Source organism: Mobula hypostoma, chromosome 12 (assembly GCF_963921235.1).
Source record: "Mobula hypostoma chromosome 12, sMobHyp1.1, whole genome shotgun sequence".
Taxonomy (NCBI): domain Eukaryota; kingdom Metazoa; phylum Chordata; class Chondrichthyes; order Myliobatiformes; family Myliobatidae; genus Mobula; species Mobula hypostoma.
Genome location: NC_086108.1, coordinates 21,683,822 through 21,701,183, shown reverse-complemented (window position 1 = coordinate 21,701,183; position 17,362 = coordinate 21,683,822). Strand labels below are relative to the sequence as shown.

The 17,362-nt window shown below is 42.0% G+C and overlaps 1 protein-coding gene across 1 annotated transcript in view; it reads left to right on the top strand.

The window, feature by feature from the left end:
- Window positions 1-17,362, top strand: part of atf6 (activating transcription factor 6) — a 423,807-nt gene that overhangs the window by 36,639 nt on the left and 369,806 nt on the right. The window contains exons 2-5 of the mRNA XM_063063732.1: window positions 605-672; window positions 11,988-12,099; window positions 14,455-14,534; window positions 16,655-16,775. Of these exons, the coding sequence (XP_062919802.1) occupies window positions 605-672; window positions 11,988-12,099; window positions 14,455-14,534; window positions 16,655-16,775 (381 nt within the window). The remainder of the gene's footprint in view (window positions 1-604; window positions 673-11,987; window positions 12,100-14,454; window positions 14,535-16,654; window positions 16,776-17,362) is intronic.

The window sequence follows — 17,362 nt, the reverse complement described above, 5'->3', positions numbered from 1 at the left end:
AAACAGGAGAAAGTCTGTAGATGCTGAAAATCCAAGCCATGCACCAAATGCTGGAGGAACTCAGCAGGCAGGCAGCATCTATGGAAAAGAGAAAATAGTCAACGTTTCGGGCCAAGACCCTGGAGTTCTGCAGTATTTTGTATGTGTAGCCAAATCTCATAGTCAAGCAACTGCTATTTTCACGTAGACTTTTCATGTATCACTCCTCTTTTACAACTGTTTGATGAACTGGTACACTTCACAGCCAATAAAGAGCTTTTGATGTGTGATCTCCACTGTGGTGTGGGGAATGCAGCCTGTTTGCCCCATCATGAGGCCCCCTCAATCAACTATGATATTGGACAGAGGAGAGAAATATTGGTTTCAGCTGTTAGAACTCTCAAATTGGTATCTGGGGGAACTAATAGAATTGAAGAATACAAAAATCCAAACAGGAGATATTTTAGTGCATTTAAGACCATTACAACTTAAGAGGTAGTAGTCTTTAATTATTCAGATCATTCTCTATTTTACTACTGAAATCAATATAAAAATGAATTTTGCATTATATGCCAAAAATCCACCTCTGTGCAGGTTTATGATTTCAATTTTTTGTTAATTATAGAATCATTGCTGTTTGAAGAGCTGAATGATTCCAGTAACATGTTTGAAGCTTTGAAGAACAATCCATTTGTAAGTACTAATAATTCATCCTGTCTTTAGCCACAGATGAGTTGAGCTGTTTGGTTGTTCACACTGTGGTGAAAACTTTCCTCTTAGCTAGTTAACTTAAACAGAAACACTACTTGGATGATTGTTAACCAGAGGACATGCATTTGTGATAATTGGTCTGCTGTTTATCAAATTACGGTATTGCTTTGCACTGTTGTAACTATATGTTATAATTATGTGGTTTTGTCAGTTTTAGTCTTGGTTTGTCCTGTGTTTCTCGTGATATCATTCCGGAGGAACATTGTATTATTTTTTAATGCATGCATTTCTAAATGACAATAAATGAGGACTGAGTGTCCTCATAATCTAAAAAAAATGAAATTCCACTACCTGAATAATTGGAAGCACAAGTTCAAAGTACATTTATTATTATTGTACGCAGTGTACAACCCTGAGATTCATCTTCTCCACAGACAGCTATGAAACAAAGAAAACCATGGAACGTGTTCAAAGAAAAACATCAGCTCCCTCCCGTGCAAAAAAAATCACAAAAACAGCAACAAGAACATCAACCCCATTCAAATGCAGGGACCTCCCCTTGGAAGCAGTGAGCGAGAGGGAGGGAGAAAGACTGTCACGTACCAACACCTTCTGCTGGCAGCAGTGAGTGAGAGGGCGTTTAACACTTTAGGTTTAACAAGCCTTTCGTACTTGTCTCGATGTTTCAGTCTTCCTCAACACTTTTAATTGGCAAGATCAATGAGAAATGGAGATGATCATGGTTTCTAAGCTTCTTGGCCTCAAGGCTGCTTGCCTCCCGGAACTTCTTGGGGATAGCAAAACACCAGATTGCTTAATCGGCCTGAAAACAAACTGTAGATCACAGGCTCCAACAGTACCAGAACCATAATGTTCCGTATTGTTATAAGAGTGCTGAGCCCTCTTCTGTACTTTCTTTTCACCTATGACTGCGTTCCTGTACATGGTTCTAGCTCCATAACCAAGTTCGCAGACGACTCTTGGTCCCTGAACTCTTCCATCCTGATCAAAAAGGCGCAACAGTGCCTTTATTTCCTGTGGAGCATGAAGAAAGCTCACCTCTGTCCCAGGATACTGACAGACTTTTACCGCTGTACCATTGAGAGCATATTCACCAACTGTATCTTAGTGTGGTATGGCAATTGTCCTGTATCAGACCGCAAAGCACTCCAGCATGTGGTGAAAACTGCCCAGTGGATTATCGGCACCCAATTGCCCACCATTGAGAACATCTACCATAAACACTGCCTGGGCAGGGTGAAAAGCATTATCAGGGATGCATGTCACCCTAACCATGGACTCTTTACTCTCCTCCCATCCGGTAGGCGCTACAGGAGTCTCCGCTCCCGCACCAGCTGGCACAGGAAGAGCTTCTTCCCTGAGGCTGTGACACTGCTGAACCTCTCATCACAGTGCTAAGCAGTATTGCTTCCGTATTGTACTGTCTCAGTACTTTTATATTTGTGTGCTGTGGCACTTTCTTTATTCGCAGTTATTTTGTAAGTAACACTATTCTTTGCATTTCTGGTCAGATGCTAAATGCATTTCATTGGCTTTGTATCTGTACTCGGCAATGACAATAAAGTTGAATCTAATCTAATGTAATAATATATAAAAGAAAAAGAAGACGTGAAAGAAACAGTCACCTGTGTTGGGGATGTTTGCTGCTGCCATCTTCTTCCAGATGTGATTGAAATATGCTGACATTTGAATGTGACTGAAAATGATGCCAATTTCATAAGGCCTCAAAATTATGTTATGTTCTTCAACCAGAAATGGTTAACAGTTGTCAAACGCCAGGTGTGGTTTATTCTCTCTGCTACATTTCAAAGATTTCAAAGGTACATTTAATGTCAGAGAAATATATACAATATTCACCCTGAAATGCTTTTTCTTCACAACCATCCACGAAAACAGAGGAGTGCCCCCAACCCCCCCAGCTCCCCCCTCCCGTGTGTAAGCGGCAGCAAGCAATGATTCCACCCTCCCCCCACTGGCAAAAAAAAGCATCAGCACCTGCCACTGAGCATTCACGTGTGAGCAAAGACACCGTCAGTCTCTCTCTCTCTCTTTTTCTCTCTCCCCCCTCCCCCCTCTCCCTCCCCCTTTCCCCCCCTCTCCCCCTCTCTCTTTCTCCCTCCCCCCCCTCTCCACCTCTTCTCCCTCCCTCCCCTCCCCCCTCTCCCCCCTCCCTCTCTCTCCTTCTCCCCCTCCCCCTCCCTCTCTCTCTCCCTCTCCCTAATAAGGGATGAAGAGGTGTCTCTGCTTCACAACGAGGGGGAGACATAATAAACAACTCAATGGTTTACGATGTTAAAAGTCTGTTGCGTCGCTTTTTCGGAGTTCTGAGCCCAAAGATCTGGGCACACAGCCTTAGATCTTCCGACTCCCATGACACACCAATCTCCTGCCCGGACACTGACCTCCAATGACCCCGTCTCCAGAGCTATGAAATCTCAGCCCTCCAAAGATGAGCGAAGCTCTTAAGCTGCGCCCTTGGCGTGCCGAATAACGGCCATTTGTGAAACCCCAAGAACGGGTCCCATTCCTGCAAAGAATTGTAGTCAGCATGGAACTCCAGGCCAGGGTCTTCAAAAGAAAAATAGAAAAAGAGCTGTTTTCGAAGATGCAAGCAAAGGAGTCACCGTTAGGTGCCATTGATTCTCCTAAGCATTTTTGACAGCATGAAATAAAAGTCTACTAGATTGTTCTGGGAGTACATGTCCATACCTCATTGAAATGTAGAACAGAACATCTACAGCAAGTTTCAGGCCCTTCAGCCCATAATGTTGGTCTGACCATATAACCTACTCTAGAAGTTGCCTATAATTTCCCTACTGCATATCTATTTTTCTAAGCTCTGTCTGAGTCTCTTAAAAGACCATATTATATTCGGCTGTACCACCTTTGCTGGCAGTGCATTCCACACACCCATCACTGTCTGTGTGAAAAACTTGCCTCTGACTTCCCCTTGTACCTACTTCCAAGCACCTTAAAACTATGCCTCCTTTGTTAGCCATTTCAGCCCTGGGAAAAAGCCTCTGACTCTCCACACGATCAATGCATCTCATTATCTTATACATCTCTATCAAGTCACCTCTCATCCTTCGTCGCTCCAAGGTGAAAAGGCCAGGTTCACTCAGCCTATTCTCATAAGGCAGGCTCTCCAATCCAAGCAACATCCTTGTAAATCACCTCTGCACTCTCTCCATGGCATCCACATCCTTCCTGTAATGAGATGACCAAAAACTGAACATACTACTCCAAGTGGGGTCTAACTAAGGTCTTGTATAGCTGTAACATTACCTCACGGCTCTTGAGTTCAATCCACAGTTGATAAAAGCCTTCTTAACAACACTGTCAACCTGTGCAGCAGCTTTGAGTGTCCTGTGGGCATGGATCACACTGCCAAGAGTCTTACCTTTAATATTATATTTTGTCTTCAAATTTGACCTACCAAAATGAACCACTTCACACTTATCTGGATTAAACTCCATCTGGCACTTCTCAGCCCAGTCCCACTGTAACTTCTGACAATCCACAACACCTCCAACCTTTGTGTCATCAGCAAACTTACTAAGCCACCCTTCTACTTCTTCTTCCAGTTCATTTATAAAAATCTGTTGGAATTCTTTGTCTATTCTGCTGTTATTTTGTCAAAGGAGAGTCAGATGTTGTTTACCTGTATTTTCAGAAGACTTTGGCAAGGTGCTGCTCATGAGGCTGCTTAACCAGAAAAGAGTCCATGATATTACAGGAAATATTCTAGCATGGATAGAAGGTTGGCTGACTGGCAGGAGACAAAGAGTGGAAATAAAGGGGGCCTTTTCTGGTTGACTGCTGGTGACTAGTGGTGTTATGCAGGCCTCTGTGTTGGGACCACTTCTTTCACGTTATACCTCAATGATTTGGATGACAGAATTGATGGCTTTGTTGCTAAGTTTGCAGACAATATAAAAATAGGTGAAGGGACAGGTGGTGTTGAAGAAACGGAGTCTGCAGAAGGATTTTGATAGATTAAGAGAATGGGAAAAGAAATGGCAGATGAAATACAGTATAGAGAAGTATATGGTCAAGCACTTTGGTAGAAGGGATAAAGGCGTAGATGGTGTACTAAATGGGCAAAATATTCAGAAATCCATAGTGCAAAGGATCTTGGCTAACCGACTGCAGGATTCCCTAAAGGTTAACTTGTAGGTTAAGTCTGTAGTAATGAAGGCAAATGCAATGTTAGCATTAGGATCAGCATACAAAGGCAAAATTGTAATTCTGATGCTTTTTAGACATTGATCAGATGGCATTTGAAATTTGGTCTCTTATCTAAGAAAGAATGTGCTGGCATTGAAGAGAGTTCAGAGGAGGTTCACGAGAAAGCTCCTGGGAAGGAAAGGGTTAACATATGAGGAGCGTTTGATGGCTCTGGGCTTGTACTTGCTGGAGCTTCGAAGAATAAGAGGCGGGGTCTCATTGAAATCAATCGAATATTGAAAGGCCTTGATAGAGTGGACGTGGATAGTGGGGTATGTCTTGGACCATGCGGCAGAGCCTCAGAATACAAGAATGCACCTTTAGGACAAAGATGAGGATGAATTTTTTTTTTAGTCAGAGGGTGGAGAATCTGTGGAACTCACTGCCATGGACGGCTGAGGAGGTCAAGTCATTGAATATATTTCAACCGGAGGTTGATAGGCCTTTGATCAGTAAGGGTGTCAAACGCTATGCGGAGGAGGCATAAGAATAGGGTTGAGAGATATAATAATTCAACCATGATGGAATAGCCGACAGGCCCGATAGGCCGAATGGCCCAATTTTGCTCTTATACTCAATGGCTACTTTATTCTGTACCTGTTGTATGTAAAAAAAAAACACTGGTTTTATGTTCGTGGTCTTCTGCTGCTTTAGCCCATCCTCTTCAAGGTTTGATAAACTGTGCATTCAGGGATGCTCTTTTGCACACTACTATTTGAGTTAATGTCGCCTTTCTGTCAGCTTGAACCAATCTGGCCATTCACCTCTGACCTCTCTCATTTACAAGGTGTTTTTGCCCACAGAACTGCCGCTCTGGATGTTTTTTTGTTTTTTGCACCATTCTCCATAAACTCTAGAAACTGGCTGTGCTTGAAAATCCTAGGAGATCATTGGTTTCTGAGATACTCAAACCACTCCATCTGGCACCAACAATTGTTCCACAGTCAAAGTGACCTAGATCACATTTCTTCCTCACTCTGATATCTGGTTAGGTTAACTGAACCTCTTGAGCCTGTCAGCGTGCTTTTAAGCACTGAGTTGATGCCATGTGATTGACTGATTAGATATTTGCATTAACAAGCAGGTGTACCTAATAAAGTGGCCATTGACTGTGTGTCAAAGGTACATTTAATGTCAGAGAAATGTATACAATATAAATCCTGAAATTCTTTTTCTTCGCAACCATCCACAAAAACAGGAGTGCCCCAAAGAGTGAATAACAGTTAAATGTTAGAACCCCAAAGCCTCCCCCCAGCTCCCCACTCCCACACATAAGCAGCAGCAATGCAACGATCCTCCCTTCCCCACTGGCAAAAAAAAAGCGTCGGCACCCCTCACTGAGCACTCAAGTGTGCAGCAAAGCAACAGCAAAGACACAGACTTGCAGTACTCCAAATACTACTCGTTCACTCAGTATTCGACATACCACAGGCTCTCTCTCTCTATAATAAGGGAAGAAGAGACGTCTCCGTTTCACAGCGTGAGGGGAGACATAACAAACAACTCGCTGGTTTATGATGTTAAAAGTCCATTGTGTTGCTTTTTCTGAACTCTGTGCCCAAAGAACTTGGGTTTTGTGTTGTGTAATGAGCCAGATTTGATAAGGAAACTCGAGGTAAAGGAGCTATTCGGAGGTAGTGACCATAATATGATAAGTTTTAACCTACAATTTGAGATGGAGAAGGGAAAATCGGAAGTGTCAGTATTACAGTTGAACAAAGGGGACTGTGGACCCATGAGGGAGGAGCTGGCCAAAGTTGACTGGAAAGATACCCTAGCAGGGATGACAATGGAACAACAATGGCAGGTATTTCTGGGAATAATACAGAAGGTGCAGGATCAGTTCATTCCAAAGAGGAAGAAAGATTCTAAGGGGAGTAAGGGGCGACCGTGGATGACAAGGGAAGTCAAGGACAGTGTAAAAACAAAAGAGAGGAAGTATAACATAGCAAGGATGAGTGGGAAGCCAGAGGACTGGGAGACTTTTAAGGAGCAACAGAAGATAACTCAAAAGGCAATATGGGGGGGAAAGATGAGGTACGAAGGTAAGCTAGCCAAGAATATAAAGGAGGATAGTAAAAGCTTCTTTAGGTATGTGAAGAGGGAAAAATTAGTTAAGACCAAAGTTGGGCCTTTGAAGACAGAAACGGGTGAAATTATTATGGGGAACAAGGAAATGGCAGACGAGCTTAACAGGTACTTTGGATCTGTCTTCACTAGGGAAGACACAAACAATCTCCCAGATGTAACAATGGCCAGAGGACCTAGGGTAACGGAAGAACTGAAGGAAATTTGCATTAGGCAGAAAATGGTGTTGGGTAAACTGATGGGACTAAAGAGTGATAAATCCCCAGGGCTTGATGGTCTGCATCCCAGGGTACTTAAAGAGGTGGCTCTAGAAATCGTGGATGCATTGGTAATCATTTTCCAATGTTCTATAGATTCAGGATCAGTTCCTGAGGATTGGAGGGTAGCTAATGTTATCCCACTTTTTAAGAAAGGAGGGAGAGAGAAAATAGGCAATTATAGACCAGTTAGTCTGACATCAGTGGTGGGCAAGATGCTGGAGTCAATTATAAAAAATGAAATAGTGGCATATTTGGATAGTAGTAGCAGGATAGGTCCGAGTCAGCATGGATTTACGAAGGGGAAATCATGCTTGACTAATCTTCTGGAATTTTTTGAGGATGTAACTATGAAAATGGACATGGGAAAGCCAGTGGGTGTAGTGTACCTGGACTTTCAGAAAGCCTTTGATAAGCTCCCACATAGGAGATTAGTGGGCAAAATTAGAGCACATGGTATTGGGGGTAGGGTACTGACATGGATAGAAAATTGGTTGGCAGACAGGAAACAAAGAGTAGGGATTAACAGGTCCTTTCAGAATGGCAGGCAGTGACTAGTGGGGTACTGCAAGGCTCTGTGCTGGGGCCGTAGCTATTTACAATATACACTAATGATTTAGATGAAGGGATGAAAGGTAACATTAGCAAACTCGCAGATGACACAAAGCTGGGTGACAGTGTGAAATGTGAGCAGGATGTTATGAGAATACAGGGTGACTTGGACATCTTGGGTGAGTGGGCAGATGCAGTTTAATGTGGATAAATGTGAGGTTATCCACTTTGGTGGCAGGAACAGGAAGGCCGATTACTATCTGAATGGTGTCAACTTAGGAAAAGGGGAAGTACAACGAGATCTGGGTGTTCTTGTTCATCAGTCACTGAAAGTAAGTATACAGGTACAGCAGGCAGTGAAGAAAGCTAATGGCATGTTGGCCTTCATAACAAGGGGAGTTGAGTATAGGAGCAAAGAGGTCCTTCTGCAGTTGTACAAGGCCCTGGTGAGACCCCACCTGGAGTATCGTGTGCAGTTTTGGTCTCCAAATTTGAGGAAAAACATTCTTGCTATTGAGGGAGTGCAGCGTAGGTTCACTGGGTTAATTCCAGGGATGGCGGGAATGTCATATGTTGAAAGATTGGAGCGACTGGGCTTGTATACCCTGGAATTTAGAAGGATGAGAGGGGATCTGATTGAAACATATATGATTATTAAGGGATTGGACACGCTAGAGGCAGGAAACATGTTCCTGATGTTAGGGGAGTCCAGAACCAGAGGCCACAGTTTAAGAATAAGGAGTAGACCATTTAGAACGGAGTTGAGGAAAAACTTTTTCACACAGAGGGTTGTGGATCTGTGGAATGCTCTGCCTGAGTGGAGGCCAATTCTCTGGATTCTTTCAAGAAAGAGTTAGATAGAGCTCTTAAAGATAGTGGAGTCAAGGGATATGGGGAGAAGGCAGGAACAGGGTACTGATTGTGGATGATCAGCCATGATCACAGTGAATGGTGGTGCTGGCTCGAAGGGCCGAATGGCCTACCCCTGTACCTATTATCTATTGTCCGTTGTCTCTGGGCACACAGCCAGCAGCCAGCTTTTTGCTTTGGATCTTTTCCGCCTCCCATGACACACCGATTTCATGCAGAGGCAATGACCTCGAGTCCACCTGCCTCCATAGTCATAGTCATACTTTATTGATCCCGGGGGAAATTGATTTTCGTTACAGTTGCACCATAAATAATAAATAGTAATAGAAATAGTAATAGTAATACTACTATTAGTAAATAGTAACAGTCATGGAAATATTAACTAGTAATAAATAGTAATAGAACCATAAATAGTTAAATAGTAATATGTAAATTATGCCAGTAAATTATGAAATAAGTCCAGGATCAGCCTATTGGCTCAGGATGTCTGACCCTCCAAGGGAGGAGTTGTAAAGTTTGATGGCCACAGGCAGGAATGACTTCCTATGACGCTCTGTGCTGCATCGCAGAGGAATGAGTCTGTGGCTGAATGTACTCCTGTGCCCACCCAGTACATTATGTAGTGGATGGGAGACATTGACCAAGATGGCAGTCAACTTAGACAGCCTCAGCATCGTCCGGCAGATGTTAAAGGACCTCAGTCTCCTCAGGAAATAGAGACGGCTCAGACCCTTCTGGTAGACAGCCTCAGTATTCTTAGACCAGTCCAGTTTATTGTCAGTTTGTGTCCCCAGGTATTTGTAATCCTCCACCATGTCCACACTGACCCCCTGGATGGAAACAGGGGTCACCGTTACCTTAGCTCTCCTCAGGTCTACCACCAGCTCCTTAGTCTTTTTCACATTAAGCTGCAGATAATTCTGCTCACACCATGTGACAAAGTTCCTACCGTAGCCCTGTACTCAACCTCATCTCCCTTGCTGATGCATCTAACTATGGCAGAGCCATCCGAAAATTTCTGAAGATGACAAGACTGTGCAGTAGTTGAAGTCTGAGGTGTAAATGGTGAAGAGAAAGGGAGACAAGACAGTCCCCTGTGGAGCCCCAGTGCTGCTGATCACTCTGTCGGACACACAGTGTTGCAAGCACATGTACTGTGGTTTGCCAGTCAGGTAATCAAGAATCCATGGTACCAGGGAAGCATCCACCTGCATCGCTGTCAGCTTCTCCCCCAGCAGAGCAGGGCGGATGGTGTTGAACGCACTGGAGAAGTAAAAAAATATGACCCTCACAGTGCTCACTGGCTTGTCCAGGTGGGCATAGACACAATTCAGCAGGTAAGACACAGTTCAGCAGGTAGTTCTCCAGAGCCATGAAATCCCGAAACTCCGAAGGTGAGCTAATCTTCTAAGCTGCATCCTTGGTATATCGAATAACAGCCAATCATGAGACCCCGAGAGTGGGTCTCATTCCCACAAAGAATCGAAATCAACGTGTAACTCCAGGTCAGGGTCTTCAAACGAACCCTGAAAGGGGAAAATAGAGATATTAAAGATAGAAATAAAGCTGTTTCCGAAGATGCAAGCAAAGGAGTCGCCATTAGGCACCATCGTCTCCAAAGCTCCTCCTCCATATCATGTGTCTTATGGTATTATGGAATTACCAATGCCCAAGAATGGAAAAGCCTGAAAAAAGTGGTGGATACAGGCCAGTCCATGACAGGCAAAGCCCTGCCTGCCATTGAACACATCTTCAAGAAGAACTGTCACAAGAATGTAGCATCCATCATCCAGGACCACCACCATCCAGGCCATGCTCTCTTCTCGCTGCTGCAATTGGAAGGGAGATACAGGAGCCTTTGACACCGCACCACCAGGTTCAGGAACAGTTATTACCCTTTTCCATGGGGCTCCTGAACCCTCCATGGCGTGGCTAACTTCAGTCTCCTCAATGCTGAGCTGACTCCATAACTTGTAAACTTACTTTTCAAGTTCTCTACAACTCAGTGTTATATATTTACTTTTATTGTTTGTGTGATTTATCGTTTGTTGTCTTTTGTACATTACTGTTTGCTAGTCTTTGATATTTAAAGGTTTTCATAAATTCTGTTGTATTTATTTTCTTGAATATGCCTACAAGAAACCCAATCTTAAGTTAGTATATGTGACATATACGTACTTTGATCATAAATTTACTTTGAACTTTGAAGTAAATCAACTATCAAGTCCATAATGCAAATACCAAAGCTGATTCTCAAAAGTAGAAATGTACAGGGCAGCCAAAACAGGAAGTAAGAACTACAAGACAATACTATTGACTAAGAAAGATGTTCTAATGTAAGTCTCAGAGACTGAAGTCACAGGCTCGTCAGAGGCTCTGTGGGCTCATGAAGGTGCCTCCGCGTTCTGTCAGTGAAAGCTCCTTACTTTACAAAAAAAATTGTTCTCACACTTTTCCTTGGTAAATAATGCTCTTGCCCTTAGCTTTGCCAGTTGTTCCTGTATCACATTAAATATCCCACACTGACTTTGTATAGTTATTAAATTGGCCTTTCTGCAGTTAAGTTTATTTGATTTGTGGCATGAAAGTAGGAATGATGAAATCTAAAATACACCTAAGTAACTTTGTCCTTTTCCCTTATGAATGCTAAATTAATTATGATAATTATGACTTAATTTAATTTGCATGCCTTTGGATTATTAACCATTAAGTTGAATACGTATGGCACATTTGTATCAGGGGCATGGTATTGCGGTAAATTATTCTCCAGAAATTTAGCGCCTTTCAGTACCCATTCACCTTTGACTTTCATGGAAATATCATGAAAACCTTACTAATGCTCCATACTTGTATTTATATATCGTGCTGCTTACTAAAGTCCTGAGAAATTTGATTAAGCCTAAATAACATCCCACTGATTGATATTCTCTTGTGATTTCATGAAACTTGATCCTTAATTGTCAAAGTTTATCTTTGCCTTTTGCCATTTTCCTTTAAAATATTGTGATATTTAATAAGTTGTTTGGAAATATAGTATTTCTCATTGCACAATTTAACAAATTGCTTCAGTTTTTGTCATTTTAAATTTCATCGTAAAGTTGTTTATTTTAGAACTATAAGTTTTCACACCTATTGAGCTAAATGAATGTTTTCAAGGTTGTAATACCAACATGGATATAACACTGTGCATTGTATTGTATTTGGAAATAGTGAAGACAAAGTTAATTGAACGATGTGTTCACACTGACAAATAGTAATATTTGTGTTTTTGTCTTTCATTAGGATAGTGACATGGAGGTTGATTTTAGTTTGGAATTCACACCCTGGGATTATGATCCTTGGGGACCAACATGCAGCTCATCTCCAGATATTCCCTCTTCCAGTGATTCAAGTTGTAAGTATATCTGTAAAATGTGAGTGATAGGCTTCGATTATACTAGCCAATAAAAAAAACAAAACAGAAAAAATTGGGAATTATCAGTGTGTCATGTTGCATCAGTGAGAAATCAGAGTTGATGTATTAGGTTGATGAATGGCCATTAATCTGAGATGTGAATTCCTCTCTCTGCCTGATCTGCAAAATGTTTCCCGAACTTTCTGACTTTTGACCAGCTGTATTTTCCTTGCTTTTAGAAGCTTGCGTTTAAAAAGGGAAGGAAAAAGCTGATATCAGAGACGGCAACAATTTGCGGGAGAAACTGAGGTTTGAGCAGCGTCTGTTGGTAGTGATGGGGGAAGGAAGTATTTGGGTCAAAATCCTGCTTCAGGGCTGTAAATGGAGAAGGGAGATGGCCAGTATCAAGTGCAGAGAGGGAATGGTGAGACAGGAGCCCAATGTGGACTGAGGAGGAGTGAAAGGTGGCAGGCAAGTTGAACCAGGGAGGGGGTTTAAATTTGGGTGACTGTGGGAGGGAAATAATAGATGGAAGCGAAGAGAAAATGAATGAGATGCAGATGGACTGGCGTGTAAGGAGAGGTGGCTGAAGGTAGTAGATAGATGATGGAGTTTGAGAAGCAGGAACACAAAGTGCTGGAATCTGTTAAGTACATGAGGTGATAATGGGAACATAGGGGAGAAGTGAATGGCAAATGAAACCAGAACCGGATTTATTGGGTGGGGATAGAGTTTGTGAGTGAACTATGAGTCTGGTGGGTGGATAACAAAAATGAGTGGTGGGGAGGGGAAAGAGGGGACAAATTTGGGGTGATTAGAATGGGGGAACTGACCAGAAATGAGGGTTATCTAAAATTAGAAAATTTAATATACATGCCAAAGGGTTGTAGACTACTCGTGCAGAATATGAGGTGTTGTTCTTCCAGTTTGTATTGGGCCCCACCCTGAACTGGTAGCCCCTTGTGTTTTTGCTTATCCACTCCAGTAGCTGTCTGCAACCTTCATTCACTTTTTCTCTCACCTCACCTCTCTTACCACTCTTTTTCTGTCTCTTTGTTTGCCACTATCTAGCTTCCAACTCCACCCCACCCTTCCCTGCCTATTGCAACCTGGCTGACCTTTTTTTTACCCTTTCTTAGTTCACCAATCACCTTGGATTCCAGTATCACTACTCCTTTTCTTCTATTTACACTTGGTATCTCCCTTCTCCATTCATAGTCCCAATGCAGGGTTTCTACAAAGACACCCCACCCTGCAAAAACTCATTTCAGGGAGGTAGCACCGTCAATTTGCGGGAGACTCCCAGAACTACCAGGAGATGTCTGCAATAGAGTAGCTCCTTCGCAGCTAGCCAGCTAGTTTAAATCACGTTAGCAATGCTAATGAACGAATGACACCTGTTAAACTCAACTCAGCACGTCTTTTACAGTCTTAACCCACCATAGGCAATAGAAAAGTCACTGTTGCAAACAGTGCAGTGAGCAACACTGTCATTATTTTTGACCCCTATTAGGCAGGGGTACACTTCAGTGTAGTCTGGGGTAACGTACGTTTTATTTTTTTCGGAGCAGTCTGCCATGGTGCGCGCGTGCGTCTCTCTCTCTCTCTCTCTCTCTCTCTCTCTCTCTCTCTCTCTCTCTTCCCCCTCCCCTCTCTCTCTCTCTCTCTCCCCCCCTCCCCTCCCCCTCTCCCTCCCCCTCTCCCTCCCCCTCTCCCTCCCCCTCTCCCTCCCCTCTCCCTCCCCTCTCCCTCTCCCTCCCCTCTCCCTCTCCCTCTCCCTCCCCCTCTCCCTCCCCTCTCCCTCTCCCTCCCCCTCCCCCTCCCCCTCCCCCTCCCCCTCCCCCTCCCCCTCCCTCTACCCCTCTACCCCTCTACCCCTCTACCCCTCTACCCCTCTACCCCTCTACCCCTCTACCCCTCTCCCTCTCCCTCTCCCCCTCTCTCTCTCTCTCTCACACAAACAAATTGGTTTCCAGGATATTGTATATAATTTGCGGGTATCAGGGAGCCACTATCAAGATGTGGGAGACTCGCGGAACTTCCGGGAGAGGTGGGATGTCTGTCTACATGAAATACCAACAATCATTTCCCTCCAGCCCTCACAGATATTGCACAAGCTGCTGAAATGCTTCAGAAGATTAGATCATATTTCAGATTCCAGTGTCTATGGTCTCTTGTCTCTCCAGTAGCAGAGGCAGTTTAATTTGAGAGTGAGCAATAAAACTTGCTCTCTGTCAATTGAATTTTAACAGATCAGGCAAAAACAGAATAATTGCCTGTTGATATACAAATCCTTTTACTGGATTAGTTAAGTTTATTTAAAAAAAAGTTTCTTTGTATGTCTTTCTCCTGTAGATGGACAAACAACATCTGAGCCTCTGTCTCCAGCTTCAAACTCTTCGGTACATTCTCCTGCAGATTCATTATTACAACATGTAAGCAGTTGCTCCTATTTGCCTAAATGTTTTATGAGTATTTTCTAACAGTGGCATTCACAAAACTACTTTGCAATTTTAAAGCTCTTTTTGATTTTATTGTTTTATTCTGGAGTGCTTGTGTTTATTTTTTAACACCACTGTACTGTCAAACAATATGTATTGTAATTTGTGTTCATAAACAGCTTTCATTGAATGATAATAGGAAGACAGTGAACGGCAGGTGTCAGAAATTAAATTTTATAATTAATTAAATTGGGCAAACTATGAGAGGATAAGAAATGAGTCCATATGAATTTAGTGTTCACCAAAGCATTGTAGCATTTATGTGACAGCTGCAAGCTCTGCAGGTGGCCAGATGGAGGAGACTAAATGTTCATGTTGACGTTAGAAAATGGCTCATGCATTTGAAATTTGATGCCTGATGCATTATAAAACATTGCATGCTTGTACCCTTCTACACAGTTCTGTCACATCCTGCCAGTTTTGGTACGTGACCAAAATCCCAACAATCAGTCTCTTTCCACCAAATGTTGTTATTTTTATTGTTTTGAGTATAAGAGTATGAAACACCAGAATGCTGCCAATTGGTTCTTTGGGTCAGTAGGGTTTTGATCCAGTAAGATTACATCTGCTCCAACCTTGGACTTAGTGCTGTTTTCCTCATCTCTCTCCATAATCTACATTCCCTTCAAATATGTGTCAGTCACTGCCTTGAATGTATTCAGTGATTTAGTCACTAAGGCTCTTGTGACAGAGAATTCCAAAGGGTAACAACCTTCTGACAGAAGAACTTTCTTAGTTACCTTTTAAAATGTAATTTCCTCACCACTGGCATCTTGTACCTTCTTAACTGAAATAAAAATATTTATGCATAACTTGCACTTACAAATTGACATTCAGTCACTTGTAATTGGCCATGTTTACATGTCAATTCTTTGTGTCTCTGTCCCAAGAAAGTGAATTCTAATAATACCTCCGCAATAGGAATATGTTAATTGTTTTCTGTCCTTTGTTTCTCGTGCCTTTGGTAAATAATGGAGTGACAATCAGCAATTTTCATTTCCAGAATTAAAGTTTTTGATGATTGAGGATTTGCATCTTCAGCAGCACAATTTTTGTACCAAATGGAAATGATTAAATGCTTGGAAGTTATTTACCTTTTAATCTCATTATCTTTTTCATTCCTTTGAAGTTTAAATTCATTCATTTCCTGCCTTTGATTTGGTTTCATTATTTGTTATATTTCCAGTATTTTATCCATTAACCCTGAAGAGTAGCTGCATTCTTTATATAACACGTGTACTTCTGCTTGACATTTTTCATGGCGAATATTCATAAAAATTGCAACAGATGGCCTGCAAATGCTCCTTCTCATAACATACATTGTTTCTATACCAGACTGTTTCAACCTTTAAAAGATCAAAACAGATAGTTGTAGTTTTGTATAGTTGTAGGAGGTGTTCGTGTTTAAATTAATTTGCCTCAAGTAATGATTGTTTCTGTCTTGCTGTTCATGTTCTTATGTTGAGACTAACTAGACTTTATAACATTTTCTGAATTATCTTGATCCCATCTAACCCATTGATTGTCAATTTTATTCCATTTCATTTCTTTTTCACATAATGAGTATCCTCTTCATCTTTTTTTCCTGTTGTTTCTAATTGGAGTATTTAATTTCTTGGACTTTCTCCCCAATCTTTTTTCTCACTGCATACATGACTGAATTCAACTGCTTTGAACAAAAATGAGATGCTATCCCTATCAATGGGCAAACATTCCAGAGTAACCGGTGGAGCGTTGTTGGAACATTGTGCTCCTTCACTGGGATTCCAAAATTACTTGGCTTTCCTTGCAGTGATGCCAGTATTCCCTCACAAAATCTGTTCCACAGTTGAACTTTTGGTCAGAGTTGAAAGCACTTTTTTGAAGTATGAAGTATAATTTGCTGTTTTATGGCAAATATGGACCAACAAAATTTTGGATACACAGTAAAGCATTTGGAACAGTCAATTATGTGGTGTTCTCAAAAATGATATCAGAGGAGATGTATTTTGGAGGTGTATGACAGAATTTGTCTTCTGTTGATATAATTACTGTGATTGCCATCTTTTAAACAGGAAGATCTTCTCTGCTTTTCACCACAGTCCTCTCCAATCTCAGCATCTAGTACAAGCAGTGAATGTTCTAACACAGCAGAAGAGTTAAAAGTGAAGCATTTGCCTGAAGTAAAACCTCAAGGTATGGCTACCTGGAAAGGTTGAGTGGGCTGGGCCGGATTCTTCTTGAGTTTAAAAGAGAAGGAGGGTCATGAATTGGAATCATGAGATCCTGAGGAGTCGTGATTGGAATTTGGAGAAGATATTTCCTCTTGTGGGGAGAATATAGAACGAGGGTTAATATAGTAGAATAAGGTTTTTTTTCAGGCAGAAAAGAGGCCAAATATTTTTTTTCCTGGGAGTTGTGACTATTCTTATGCTGTTCCTCAAAAGGTGGTCTTAAAATATTGTTCAAACTCCTGGTTTTCCACCTCTTACATGTCAGTTAGTCACAGGCTCATATAGCATTGACACAGGCCCTCTGGCTCAACTCAACCATGACAACCAAGATGCCTATCTAAGCTAAGTCCATTTCCCTACTTTTGGTGCATATCCCTCTCGAAACTTTTCCTATCCATGTACCAGTCCAAATATTATTTTAAATATTGTGTATGTCTTTGCCTCAGCAGTTTTCTCTGGCAGTTCGGCCCATTTCAAGCATTATGTGTATTATAGTTAATATATATTAACTTCCATATCCAGGAGTGCCTAATACTCCCTGTCTTTATA